Source organism: Biomphalaria glabrata, chromosome 15, assembly GCF_947242115.1.
Source record: "Biomphalaria glabrata chromosome 15, xgBioGlab47.1, whole genome shotgun sequence".
NCBI lineage: Eukaryota > Metazoa > Mollusca > Gastropoda > Planorbidae > Biomphalaria > Biomphalaria glabrata.
In genome coordinates, this window is record NC_074725.1 from 17,756,736 (window position 1) to 17,771,530 (window position 14,795).

General features: G+C 38.3%; 1 protein-coding gene across 1 annotated transcript in view; it reads left to right on the plus strand.

Annotated features, from left to right (window-relative positions):
* The first annotated feature begins 465 nt into the window (after positions 1 to 465).
* Positions 466 to 14,795, plus strand: part of LOC106056368 (hephaestin-like protein) — a 28,396-nt gene continuing 14,066 nt past the window's right edge. The window contains exons 1-10 of the mRNA XM_056012558.1: positions 466 to 606; positions 3,284 to 3,447; positions 4,591 to 4,835; positions 5,944 to 6,156; positions 8,413 to 8,642; positions 9,341 to 9,447; positions 11,946 to 12,052; positions 12,894 to 13,065; positions 13,779 to 14,095; positions 14,221 to 14,426. Coding sequence (XP_055868533.1) covers positions 532 to 606; positions 3,284 to 3,447; positions 4,591 to 4,835; positions 5,944 to 6,156; positions 8,413 to 8,642; positions 9,341 to 9,447; positions 11,946 to 12,052; positions 12,894 to 13,065; positions 13,779 to 14,095; positions 14,221 to 14,426 — 1,836 coding nt within the window. The 5' untranslated portion in view covers positions 466 to 531. The remainder of the gene's footprint in view (positions 607 to 3,283; positions 3,448 to 4,590; positions 4,836 to 5,943; positions 6,157 to 8,412; positions 8,643 to 9,340; positions 9,448 to 11,945; positions 12,053 to 12,893; positions 13,066 to 13,778; positions 14,096 to 14,220; positions 14,427 to 14,795) is intronic.

The following is a 14,795-nucleotide window of genomic DNA, read 5'->3' on the forward strand; positions in this document are numbered from 1 at the left end:
TTCGTTACGTCAAAACGTTGTTTGAACAGGAATGTTTAAGACAAGACGTTGTTTCGTAATGCACTATTTTTTTTTAAACTAACAAGGATGACCCCAAGTCGATCAAAGGTCACGGGAAAAATTCGTAAAGTAATCTCCCTAATTCCCTAACAGTACACTATTGAATCAATTGTCAGTAGCATAATGGGACGAGGAGACCACTCCTTATATGTAACGAGCATTACCTGCCCTTGATATCAATAGAAACATCGTGATTGTTCTCAATACAGGACTTTATGTGACTTTAAAAACTTCATTTCCTCCTGAAAACGAAAGTGGTCGCTGGGGGGGGGGGGGGGAATAGCGGGTGTGGGTCGGGGGAGGGGGGAGGAAACCATCACAGATCTGACCCAGTAATACATTTTTCCAGCATCCCTCACCCATCTACTTTAAATGCCCAATAAATGACATAGATTATACGCGTCTGAAAACAAAATCAATCGTTGATTGGTCCAAAGATTTTAATATTAAAATGTCACGTTATCTCTGTTAATGTTTCCGCTAGAGTATATTAACATCTCAATCAAGCGATCCTCCCTCAAAACCTCCCAACTAGTGACAAGAGAAGTAAGTTTTTGTTGACATTTATTAGTTCTGTATAATATCAGTTTCTAATGACTTTAATTTTAAATAGCCGTAGTGTTATCACAGCGCCTTAAGCTTACACTATGTTTATTAACAGCGCTTTATAAATACCATTATTATTATTATTATTATTATTATTATGACTTGTGTAAGCTTTGCAAAATAACAAAACATCTTTAGACTTTTCGATTGGAACTTAACTCTTCAAACATGTGCCATTCTAATGTCCGACTGACCTTGTGGTCAGTAGGGCAGATAAAATAAACGTCATCTGTTTCTGTGGCCTACGGTTTACGAGGCTGTCATGTGGCCAGCACAACTAACCACCTTCACTTTTCCCCAACTAACGAGGACTTAGAGGCGCCCAATAATCCCGAAATTAAAAATCCCAGTCTTCACCGGGATTCAAACCCGGGACCCCTGGTTCCGAAGCCAAGTGCTTTACCGCTCAGCCAGCGCGCCTCCTAAAGACAGACATTATAAATAAAATAGTATCTATCAACTTGAAGATTCGGTATTATTATCATTATTAGGTCTATTGTTACTATGTCTAGGTCAGTGCTGGGCATACTACGGCCTGCGGGCCAACTCCGTCCTGCAGAAGCTTTATTCGTCCCGCCACATGTTTTTCAATAGCCTAAAAATTATCAAAAAGCAATGTCATTCAAATGAAAAATTTTTTTTTTTGTTATGGGTTAAACCATTTACGCAATATACAACAAATAAGGCTAGTCTTCGAGTCTGAAGATAATGAGGAATGCAGTATTTCCCGTGGCTACGCAGCCCCGGCTGCAACCTACATATTTTTCCACTTTTAGGGCAAGCATAACCATTGTCAGCCTGTGGTCTATTAAGATTTTCTTTTCGCAGTCTGCGTCTGTCCTCGTCAGAGGATTTTCTTTTGGTCTCAAATGTGTATCCCGCGGCCTTTCTGAGTGCCCTCCAGCCGTCTCGTTCTGAAGCAGCATGCCACCAGGTGCTTCTCTTCTATGTCAGCTAAGGCAAGTTGGCAAGTGCAACAAATAAGTGTGTCTCATTTACTATGAAACCAAGGTCGTTCATCAGGACAGTCATCTATCCCGACACTATGCCTAGTTTTTTTTGTACATAAAAAGGCAAGACAAAACTTTTATAGTATAATACTAATTCAGTCGAACACATTTTTCAGAAATAATGTAATAGCTTATATCCGTAGACAAGAGTTGCGGTGGCTGAGTGGTAAAGTCCTGGGGAAGACTGGGGATTTTGATTTCGGGACCCACCTATCTCATCTTATTTATATCATTCTGATATGCATGATATATACAATTTATATGCAAGATTGTAAAGAAATGCCTTGGCCGATTCTGACACTCAGTCCGCCCCTGGCTTGAAGTTTTTTTTCGATTTTCTGTTAGTTTTATTTTCTGATGTAATTCTATAACAGACAGAAATTGATATTAAAAAAGTTTAGAGGAGAACAAAATATTTCATTGGCTTAAAGCCTTCAGGACAGAAGACTCAAAAGTAAAATAGCAATTATACATAAAACACTGAACGATAATCTTTAATTACAAAAACAAAATCTAATAAAATACTCTGAAAGACACAAAGATAAAAGCACATGCCTTGTTCCATATGCTAGGACAAATTTGTATAAATGCTCCTTCTTCCCTAGTGTTATTAGAGCATGGAATGGGTTGCCTGAGCTAGCCAGGAAAACCAGTGACTTGGCAGAATTGAAGTCATTGGTTAATATGCATGACTAAATGCATGACGCATAGGACGTAATTATCTTCTTTTTTGAAGTAACGTCTGTATTATATAAGATAAGATAACAATTGTTACTGTAGCTGGAGTGCAAGAAATAGTACACAATTTTTGTGGATGATGGTCAATGCAAATCTATATTAACAATTTTTTTTGTTTCACGACACTTAACATCGAACAGGTCACAACTTTTTTTTTCTAAATAAAAGGCTCATTCCTTATTCCATATGCAAGGACAAATTCGTACAAGCGTTCCTTGTTATCTAGTGCAATTACAACATCAAACGGGTTGCCTGAATCAGCCAGAAAACCAACGACTTAGCAAATTTTAGGTCTCTAATTAACATACATGAATAGATTAACCGGTGGATATGCGTTGGACGTAATTATATTTTCTTTTGAAGGAACATGTATAACTTATTACTTTTACTTAACCAATCCCTTAGTATGTTGGACCGTTGGGGCACCAAGCATGATTTGTCGACCGTCTTTCTCCATTCCTCCATGTCTTTTGCCTTGTTTAAAACCTCTATCAATGAAAGGCCCGTCCATTCTTTTATGTTGTCCTCCCATCGCTTTCTCTGTCTGCCTCTTCTTCTTTTTCCTGGTACTGTTCCCTGAAGGAAGGTCTTTGCGAGCCCCGTGGATCTTGTAATATGGCCATATATTTTAAGCTTGCGTTTCTTTACAATAGTTAGCAGGTCATCGTGGGGTCCGATCGCTGCAGTAACCCTGTCTCTTATCTCTTGTATAACTTATAAGATAAGATTTAAAAGAAATAATGTAGGTCTATATTAATTCAATAATACCCTCAAATGCCATTGAGTGTTAACATTTTACGTCTGAACAACACTTACGTCATGGGATCCTACACGTTTTCTCTTTATTTCTGGTTTCGCTGGACTTGCAGATCGCGCAGTACAGGACAATGGCCAGACTGTGTGTGTGCCTATTAGCCCTGGTGATGCTGGCTTCTGTGAAGGCAGCTACAAGAGAATACTTCATCGCAGCACAAGACATTTTGTGGAACTACGTCCCAGGAGGTGGACAGTTCAAAGACAGAGATGGAGAGACGTAAGGACGACATTATTTAGGATTTCACAGACAGAGAGAGCTGGAGAGAGAGAGAGAGTGTAAGAGAGAGAGAGGGGGAGAGAGAGAGTGTAACAGAGAGAGGGGGGGGGAGAGAGAGGGGGAGAGAGAGTGTAAGAGAGAGAGGGGAGAGAGAGTGTAAGAGAGAGAGAGAGTGTGTAAGAGAGAGAGAGGGGAGAGAGAGTGTAAGAGAGAGAGAGTGTGTAAGAGAGAGAGGGGGGAGGGAGAGAGTGTAACAGAGAGAGAGGGGGGAGAGAGAGGGAGAGAGAGAGTGTAAGAGAGAGAGGGGAGAGAGAGTGTAAGAGAGAGAGAGAGTGTAAGAGAGAGAGGGGAGAGAGAGTGTAAGAGAGAGAGAGAGTGTAAGAGAGAGAGGGGAGAGAGAGTGTAAGAGAGAGAGAGAGTGTAAGAGAGAGAGAGGGGAGAGAGAGTGTAAGAGAGAGAGAGAGTGTAAGAGAGAGAGGGGAGAGAGAGTGTAAGAGAGAGAGAGAGTGTGTAAGAGAGAGAGGGGAGAGAGAGTGTAAGAGAGAGAGAGAGTGTGTAAGAGAGAGAGGGGAGAGAGAGTGTAAGAGAGAGAGAGAGTGTAAGAGAGAGAGGGGAGAGAGAGTGTAAGAGAGAGAGAGTGTGTAAGAGAGAGAGGGGGGAGGGAGAGAGTGTAACAGAGAGAGAGGGGGGAGAGAGAGGGGGAGAGAGAGTGTAAGAGAGAGAGAGAGGGGGGGAAGAGAGAAAGGGGCGGAGAGAGAGTGTAAGAGAGAGAGAGAGAGGGGGGAGAGAGTGTGTCAGAGAGAGAGAGAGGGGGGAGAGAGAGCTAGAGAGAGAATGATGATATATACAAAGAAAGAGAGCAAATAAGTCAGATAAGAGAGAGCTAGAGGAAGACAGAGAGAAAGAGGAAGAGAGAAAATTAAAACAAGAAAGGGGAAGTGAAAGATAGAGAGAGGGTGAGAACATCAGAGGGAGAGGGAGACAAACATGAGAAAGACAAAGAGAGAGAGAGAGAGAGGGGGTGGGGGGGAACAAAAGATAATTAGTCAACCAAAAATTATTTTTCTCGACAATGAACTTGTTAAAAAAACCAAAGTACTAACATTTGGTTCACTTAATTTTTTTTTCATCTATACACTAAAGATTCGCTGAAACCTGGACGAAATCAAGTGCTGACAGAATAGGTCCAGTGTACAGGAAGGCTGCCTACTTCCAATATACCGATGCATCATTCTCTGAGGAGATTCCTAAACATCCACAGCTCGGACTCTTGGGGCCCCTCATTAGAGCTGAGGTGGGTGACATGATCGTCATCAACTTCTTCAACAACGCCACAGGAAACTTTTCCATTCACCCACACGCAGTTTTTTATCAGAAGATGAACGAAGGTAGATCTAGGTTATTAATTTAGGTTAATCTAGGTTATTAGTTTAGGTAGATCTAGTTTATTAGTTTAGGTAGATCTAGGTTTTTAGTTGAATTAGATCTAGGTTACTAGCTTAGTTAGATCTAGGACTAAAGGTTATTAGCTCAGAGTTTAAGTAGATCTAGGTTATTATATATATATATGGCTCCTTCTGTCTCCGAAGACAATGGATGCGCCGAGATGAGTCACTGGATTTGGTTACGTCTTGAGATGGGGCTGAATCTGGTGTGACTGATCAAGCGGCAGAGTTTGCCACAGTTCGTGCATGTAAATGCATCTGTCCTAGGGCAGCTTTCTTTTTTCTTTCTGTTGGCTGATGCAGCTTCGTTTCTTTTGCATTCGGCGAAGTTCGTACCAGCACGTACAGTCTTTCTCCATTCTGTCCGGTCTTGGGCTATCTCCTCCCACATACTTTGGTCGATGCCCGTGGCTCTCATGTCTCGCTTGCAGACATCTCTGTAGGTTAGTCTTGGGCGGCCCTTGGGGCTGACTCCCTCTGCAAGCTCAGCGTATAGGATGTCTTTAGGGATTCTTCCATCTGGCATGCGAGTGACATGACCGAGCCAGCGTAGTCTTCTCTGTGTAAAAAGAGCATAGATGCTGTACATATTGGCCCGTTTCAAATCTAGGTTATTAGTTTAGCAAGATGTAGGTAGGTTATTATTTTAGTTTCAGCCATACTTGCAACTTCCAACAAGTTTAACTAACAGATTGATGGTTGATTTGAAAGACAATTATTCTTTTGCACTTTGAAATAAATATAATTGTTTTAAGTATATAATCACTTTGACGAGAATAAAAAAAAAAAAAAGTATTGCGCAACATTTTGTGCGTAAAAAAATAAATGAAAAGATTATACAAGATTAAATGAAAATTGTGTTTTATTGTAGATGAGTATATATATAGATTTAAGATTAGCAAGTTTATGCTGAGTTAGACATATATAATCATATATAAATAGCTAGATAGATAGGTAGATAGATAAATAGATAGATAGATAGATAGATAGATAGATAGATAGATAGATAGATAGATAGATAGATCCTCTAGCGGCATGACTATTTCCCAAGGTGCACTTTACCTCGACGGAACATCCGGTCAAGATAAAAAAGATGACGCAGTTCCTCCTGGTAAAATAGTGACCCAGATCTGGCACGTGACTGAGAACAACTCACCTACAGACAGTGATCCTAACTGCCTACCATGGGCGTACCACTCACACACAGATTCTGTCAAAGATCCAGCTGCTGGTCTACTTGGCGTCATAGTCACTTGTAAAAAAGGTTTGTGGCATGCGTGGAACCCCCGAATGTCAAGCGTGTCCTAAAGTGTCAATCTTTCATACATCTGTTGATTGAGGCACAATATTGAACCCCCGATTCGAGCTAAGTTATTTCTCCTCCCCTATTTCGACTTTCAAAATTCGGTTTACATTATTCAAGAAAAGAAGAGAAAACAATGTGAAGAAACGTGGGGTGAGGTCAATGGCAAACATGAAAAGAAAAGCATGCAGAGCTTTTAAACTAATATCCACTACGCTATATTGAAAGGTTACTCTTGCCTGAGGGGAAATTTTTTTATTTACGGCGCTAAAAAGAATACATAAAATATCTAAAAATACATAGGTTTTCAATACTTTCTTTATTCAGTAAACCAAAAATACCACAAGGCAAATAAACAAAATTACTTATAAAAAATAAAGTTTATAAAAGGAAAAGAACTGCATATTTACAACCATATATCTCAATACTGTAAGATGTCTTTTCCTTTTTTATATAAAAATAATTAATAAATTGGTTAATTTTTTTTTGATAGAGTCATGTTTTGTTAGGGACAATAAATAACTGGGCAAAGGTTCATCTTGATCCCAGAATGAAAAGAGGGAGAAATAGCGTGCTCAAAATTTGTACCAGACAGACAGACAGAAGGAGTGAGTTGATATAAGCTTTGTCGAAACAACTAGCTATGCCATTCATTTTTTAAAGTGCTTTTTTTCATGTTATAACAAGCAAAATATATACAAGAAAACCATCCAATTCTTTAAAAATAAATGCTTTTGATTAAGTGTAATTGTATTAATTAGTTTAGATCAATCATGTAATTAAATGTGCAATTGACCTATGCTAGCAATAATCTGTGCTACTATAAATATTTTTACCAATTTTTGTTTTGTTTAGCGCAATTTCATGCTTTTAACTTTCTCAATACTCTATGATCGTATCACTTGTCTGGGGAAAGAGTTGAGAAGACAGGGGAGGTGACTGTTACCGTTTATTGCCTTTTAAAAGAATTTTTTAAAAAGTTGAACGACTCCATTTCGTACTCGAGAGCGAAAGCCATTTTAGGGGAATTAATTCAACTTATACCACCACACCAAACAAAATAATGAATTACTAATAGTTGGTTATTTAAAAAAAAATATTCTTGTTTTGTTTGGTTAAAGTGTGCAACATTTCAACATGATCCGAGATTGGGTGTGGGAGAAATAGTTTGTACAAACTTTTTTACCCGACAGAGTTAAGTAAAAAATTGATCCGTGTGTCAAGAATGTCAAGCGTGTCCTAAAGTGTCAATCTTTCATACATCTGTTGATTGAGGCACAATATTGTTTACAGGCTTTATGTATACCAACTAACATCATGATCGATGAAGCAATAGTCAGGTGACTCCGTCAGACTTATTGTTTTTATTACTGCAGATATCTACATGTAAAACCTGCAGTGGACTATCCTTTTGTAAATGTTTTGTAAAAGGTCTGAGTAGATAATAATTCGATCCGTTTTTACTTTCTACTTCCATCAGCTCATTCTGTTTGTCTGGTAAAAAGTTGAATGTTGACATTTTACTGAATTATTTCTTGTACCTGACAAAACAAGAATCAATTAAAAAAAAAAGGAAAAAAAACCTACAACAATTAGTTAGTTAAATATAAGTAATTAATTGTTTTGTTTGATGTCGAAAGAAATCGTACTTGACAGATATAAAAAAAAAATGGGATGGTATAAGTTGAATTAGTTTCCTCGAGGAGGCTTGAGCCGTGAGTGAACATTTGAGGAGGCTTGAGCCGTGAGTGAACATTTGAGGAGGCTTGAGCCGTGAGTGAACATTTGAGGAGGCTTGAGCCGTGAGTGAACCACTTGGTTGTATCAATGTATTTTTAAAAAAACGATCACGGTAACAATGATACTTACCCCCTCCCCACCCGGTTCTTCCACCACCCCCTCCCTTTCCCAACTGGTCCAGACAAGTGATAGGATCACAGCGCATTGAGAAAGCTAAAAGCGTGAAATTATGCTTCACATAGGGGTCACAGAGGTCACGCTTGAACCCGGGAGTAAAAATAACTTGCTAAGCTACTGGGTAACCAGAGGAGAGGGCAATTATATATTCCTGAGCCCGGGAGCAAGGGTAACTTGCTACGCTACTGGTGTACCAGAGGAAGGGGGGCATAATCATATTCCTGAGCCCGGAAGCAAGGGTAACATGCTACGCCCCTGGTGTACACATGGGCATTGTGTGAAAATATCTTTCTTCCGCAGGTGTCTTGGACAGCTACGGAGCCAGGAAAGACGTGGATGTGGACCTGCCCCTGGTCGCCTTCAACTGGGACGAGAACCTCAGCTGGTACATCGATGAGAACATCCAGAGGTATTGTGGCGACCCTGCCAGGTGCGTCCAACTCCAGCAGAGCGCTGACCCCGCTTTCGTGGACAGTAATCGCAGAAGGTCCCTCAACGGTTTGCAGTTCTCCACAATGTTCGGACTCCAGGTCAGACTTGCGCTAAGAGCTGAGGCACTAGCGCTACAAACATTTGAAATGTAGCTCAGATACGTAAGAACATGCCATTTAGCACTTCATCCTTCATAAGTACTACCCCTCCCCCCCAATCTTTTTCTTTTGTTTTTGTTGTAAAGGGAAATTAATGTAAAAAGCTTTAATGAATGTTCACAGTGCCTAAATATTAACAAGAAAAATAATATAAGAATAATTTTCAAAAAAAAAAAACATGGCAAATATTTGCATCAGATAGATCAATTCTATTCAATGATTTGATTGCCAGGGGGGACAAAAGAAGTTTTTCTGTCTGTTTTTGTAAAGGATAAACAAATTTTTTCCAACTACATCCATTTTACATTTCCATCTATCAAAATAGTGTAAAGCTTATATTTGATTACGAACGGATCTCCAGGGTGTGGTGACCGAGTCCACCCTGTCTAATGGGTACTTCACATTAGTTTGGGAAAGTAAAGCGGTTAATCATTGTGCTGGCTACATGAAACCCTCGTTAACCTCGCCCATAGAAACAGCTGACCCTAACATCAGCTGCAGTTTAGATTGCATGGTCTGAAAGTGGAACTCTACTTGTTTAAACAGGCAAGAAAAAAAATTGATAACGGCGTTCACTACTTTGAACTAACAAATGTAATAGCAGTTGTTTCCACTCTGTATTCTTGTTGACCACACAGGCATGCGCTGGGAGCCGAGTCGTCTTCTACAACATTGGCTTTGGGAACGAAGTGGACGTTCATGGCATCCATTTCCACGGTCAAGATATGAAGTACCAACACACCAGGTGAGGTCCGAGACACACGTAGTGATACCTCCACGTCTCTGGTCACGTGTCTTGTTTGTTCTTCCTCCTTGTCAACATTGACGCCAATATTTCTTAACTTGAACTTCGACAGACCACCTCGTGATTTCATCAGAATCTATTCAGCCTATACAACCAAACCATCCGCCCACCTTTTTTTTTCAAGGTCACACCAAAAAGTCGCGCACATACGATAATAATAGCAACAGAAGAGTTGACGCAGCTCGCACTTAGTCTGCTTTAAGCTTGAGCAGCAATGAAGGAGCTAATCCATTCGAAGTTAAGTTATGCGCTTAGTTATCTTCGCCTTAAACTTAGCAGATTTCTGATGGCCGCGGAAAAGGGTCAGGTGAGTCTGACAGAGGCTATACATTTAACTAGAAAGTAGGATAGGCTGAAAGTGTTATCAGAAACATCTACGACTTAAAAGTACATTAAGGCAATGAGGTCAAGATAGCTATCAAATAATGATCCCTAGGTTGCTAATAAACGATCTACAGATTGCATTTTTTTTACATAGACGTTAGAAGTAGATTAATAGGTGGATCCTCGTTTGAATATGATTGACTTCGTTCCTATCGTTCTTATTAAAACATTCGTGAGGTCAGATAGCAAGCCCCTAGATTTTTTGTTTTCTAGGATGAACTGAATTGTACTTTCTTAGTCATTTTATTATAGATGGGGGCACGAGACGAGACTCGTATAAGCCTGTCATTCATTATACATTCCAACAGTTTAATTTGTTTATATAACAAGCGTAGATCTAATTGATCTATCTATACTATCAAGCAGAAAGTAAGGCGAATGTATGTATGTATGTATGTATGTATGTATGTATGTATGTATGTATGTATGTATGTGCGTACGTATGTATGTATGTATGTATGTATGTATGTATGTGCGTACGTATGTATGTATGTATGTATGTATTTATGTATGTGCGTACGTATGTATGTATGTATGTATGTATGTATGTATGTATGTATTTATGTATGTATGTATGTATGTATGTATGTATGTATGTATGTATGTATGTATGTATGTATGTATGAATTTATGTATGTATGTCCCGCAAAGAAATCAAAACCGTTTCGCCAATCTTGATAAAACCTAGCAAAAATGTTCCTTGGGTACTAACTGGAACCGTGACGTATGTAAAGTAGCTCTAAAACAAACTTAAGACCCTCAAAAAAAAAGTTGCCCAACTCTATGAAAGTATTACTATTTCATGGATCTAGGTCATATAGCCATGGTTACATAAGACAAGACTGAAAGGATCTAGACCTAATTTTAAGAAATACACTTTGCAAAGATAGTTTTTTTTTTCTTCGACACATGATTAACCTTCAAATGTGTGTTTCAAAAGCATTTTTACATAAAGTCGTTCCTTATATCTGCGAATTTAGACGTCCTGACGTACTTTATTTCTCATTCAAGACCGAAAGGTTACGCATGCGCAGAACTTAAAATCTCTCGATCTAATTCAATTCAGCCATGAACGAACTACTCTTCTCCAAGATTGTTATATACTTCAACACAAGAACATACTTGATAAAACTTGGCATAAATGTTCCTTAGATCATGGCGGAGACTGTAGTGTATGTTAAATGTCCCACCCACAACCGCAGGGCCCTAAAAACAGACAAAAATGTACCTAATTGTATCTCTATTATATGTAAGAACCAAACATTTTAACAAATCGGGTAAACCAGTTTTAATAGCTAAATTTATCTCTATCCAAGAAACTTCTAACAAATCGGGAAAACTTTCACACATAATATTTCAAATTTGATATGAATGTATCGGCTTGACGGGTTAACCCATTTTTGCAAAACTACTTTTATTTTGGTAGCGAAAGAGAAAAAACTTGAAAGGAACATTAGTTAATTTTGACATAGATCTAAATCCAATCCAATAGATTACCAATATAAGCAACAACGTCCGCAGGTAGCGGGTAATATCCGGCTAGTAATCTTTATTATGTAATTTCTATCTGTCTATCTGACTATCTTACTTTCTATCTATCAATTGGAGATTTTCATCAAATGGAGGCCAATTGAAACATTCTGGTGTATCCGGTGTTTAGAATACAAAACTAGTAATGAACGAAATATTTTTGTAAACCATGTAATCATTTGTGTGCATTTCATTTTGCACTTAAAAAAATAAAAGAATTAAAACCAAGAGCAGATAACTGCAAAAACCAACAACAAACAAACAGAGAAAAAAAAACCCAACAACACTTCAATACGAAAAAAAGACAAAAAAAAAACAAACATTGAGACATTTAAATCAATATCTATTTATGTTTAGTTCTCAACACAGAATAAGAAAGCGTGGTAATGGGTAGAACTTATGTTCAGACTCTTCTACCCCTTCAAATTGACACACAGATACATGCACCAGCCATTGGGCATCTTTATAAAAAAATACAATCACCAATAATATATATATATCATCTTCGTATATTTTCTCTGTAGGGGAGACACCGTTTCAGTTTACAGTGCTACTTTTGTGGCCGCAGAGACCACACCCCAAGTGCCCGGAGACTGGCTAGTAACTGACGTCACAGAGAACAATGAACGAGGTAGAAGACAAAAGTAGATTAATTGTTTATGCACATATAAAACGTTCCCTCTCTCTCTCTCTCTCTCTCTCTCTGTTTAGAGCTCGTTATGCTGGCCACATGACACCCTTGTTAACCATCGGCCATAGACGCAGATAGCTTTACATCATCTTTACAGTCCCCATAGAACAGTGATGGGCAAAGTACGGCCTGCGGGCCAACTCCGGCCAGTGGAATTTGTTTAATCCGGCCCGCAACATGATTTGTACTATAAATAAGAAGTATATATTGTCAACGTCTAAATATAAAACCAGTGCCTTTATTAACAAAATTGCTCCTAGAATTCCTTTTTTGTTTTTAGTTGGCGACACTGACGTTAGCGCCCTTGATTTTGATTCGTTAATTGTTAAAATTTCCAATTAAAAAAACCCATTATGGTCCGCTAGTTTTTTTTTCTTTAACCTTTGCCCATCACTGCTGTAGAATATAGATTGCAGTATTGCATATTTGTTTGTAATTTTGTTCTCCACCAAAATACATTCTTAACTGAAACGATTTATTACCTAGAAACCAAACACCAACCATACGTTTGGCATTCACTCTTTGATTCAATAAATACATCTCAATTTGGAAGTTCGAAAATATTGATTTTGATAAGTTCTTATAGACAAAAACAAACAAAAAATGCTACTAGCTATACAAGTGTCAAATAAGCCAAAGTATACATTTAAGTGTCATTTAGTCGAGTACGTCTTTGTTTAGCTATTAATTAAACACTAAAGTGTCTGATTTTAAAGCACTCCGAATTCATGAAATGTTTTGTTTTTTTAAACTCTTCTATGACACACCTGAACACACACAGCTGGAATATCTGCCATCTTCAGTGTTTTCGATTGTGACGCTGCCGGCTACAAGAAGTCTGAGACTTACGGTATTGTCCGACGCTATTTCTTGACTGTGGAAGAGACCACCTGGAACTACGCGCCAAGCGGAAAAGATTTGAGAACCGGTCAGGATTTGACCGGCCCATCAGCGTAAGTTTTCAGCATTTGGTCCTTTGTATTATATTTATTTTAACTATTTCTATTGTTTTGTTTGAACAGGATTTGAACCTGTCAAGCCCTAACTCAAATGGAGTCTGATGATAATGATGATAATATATATCTTCGTAATCATCTCCTTCTTTGAAAGAACGTCTGTCATTTATAAGATCAGACATTTTTCAAAAGTTCATGTCTTCTAATTTTTCTGTCAATACTATATTCACAATGTTACAAGTATGCAGTTAAATATAATATTAGATACCATCTACACAGGTTACAAGTATACAGTTAAATATTACATTAAACACTTTCTACGTTGGTTACAAGTATGCAGTTAAATTTTACATTAAACACTATCTGTACAGGTTATAAGTATACAGTTATATATAGCATTAAATACTATCGATACAGGTTTTAAGTATACAGTTATATATAGCATTAAATACTATCGATACAGGTTTTAAGTATACAGTTATATATAGCATTAAATACTATCGATACAGGTTTTAAGTATACAGTTATATATAGCATTAAATACTATCGATACAGGTTATAAGTATACAGTTAAATATAGCATTAAATACTATCTACACAGCTTACAAGTATGCAGTTAAATATAACATGAAATATATAGAACGCAATGTATTCTAGCTGCAAATATTTGATAACACATTTTAATGTACAAATGTTGCCAAAAATTACAGATCTGCTAGTTACATGGAGTCAGACAAGGGACATTCCTTCTACCAGTACGAGTCTCCGAACTACCAAGCGCCCTCACAAAGTCAATATCCAGGCCCTTCACAGATTCAGCTGACCTACACCAAGGCCAGGTTCTTCCAGTATACCAATGGAGCTTTCAAATATAGGGTCGCTAGCCCCGAGCATCTGGGCCTCGTTGGGCCTGTCTTGAAAGCTGAGGTTGGCGACACACTTGTGGTGTCATTGAAGAACACCATCCCCTTTCCTGTCTCTTTCTTGCCTCATGGCCTGAGATACGATTCATCTGAGGAATTTATAGGTAAGTATTGAAATATTTTTAGATCTTTTTTTTTCACGATGTACCCGACTAAGCTTTTTATTGTATTGGATGTTTAAATGTCATATAAACAAAGCCAAAGCTAACTATATGATACCTGTTCTTAGCGGGCACAAGTTATCCAGGTGGTATCGTGGGTCAAGGTGAGGTCCACAACTACACATTTTATGTACCCACTGACCTATTGGACGGTAGCTACCTTCCCTGCAGGAACTTTTTGTACAGCTCCACCTATGACATTGCCAAAGATCAGAACGCTGGGCTAGTGGGAGTCCTGCTCGTCTGTAGAAAAGGTTACTTCAGCAGTAAAGAAGTAAGTGATACTGCACACAGCCTCTATTTTAGAGGCAATATTTTTTTTCTCTGTAGGCCTATTTGAAGACATAAAATATTTTTTTTTTTCTAAATCTACAGATCTATATCATTTTCTAAAAAAATTGTTTGTTCTGTATGAGCTAGTTGTTATACCCTTGAGTGACGTAGAAAAATAAAGATAATTTTATACTGCTACAATAGATTCACCTGCTATTTCTTAGTTAGTTGGACCGCTGGGGCACCAGGCAAGATCTGTCGACCGTCTTTCTCCATTCCTGTCTGTCTTTCGACTTGGATAGAACCTCTTTCAATGGCAGGCCCGTCCATTCGTTTATGTTGTCTTCCCATCGCTTTCTATGTCTGCCTC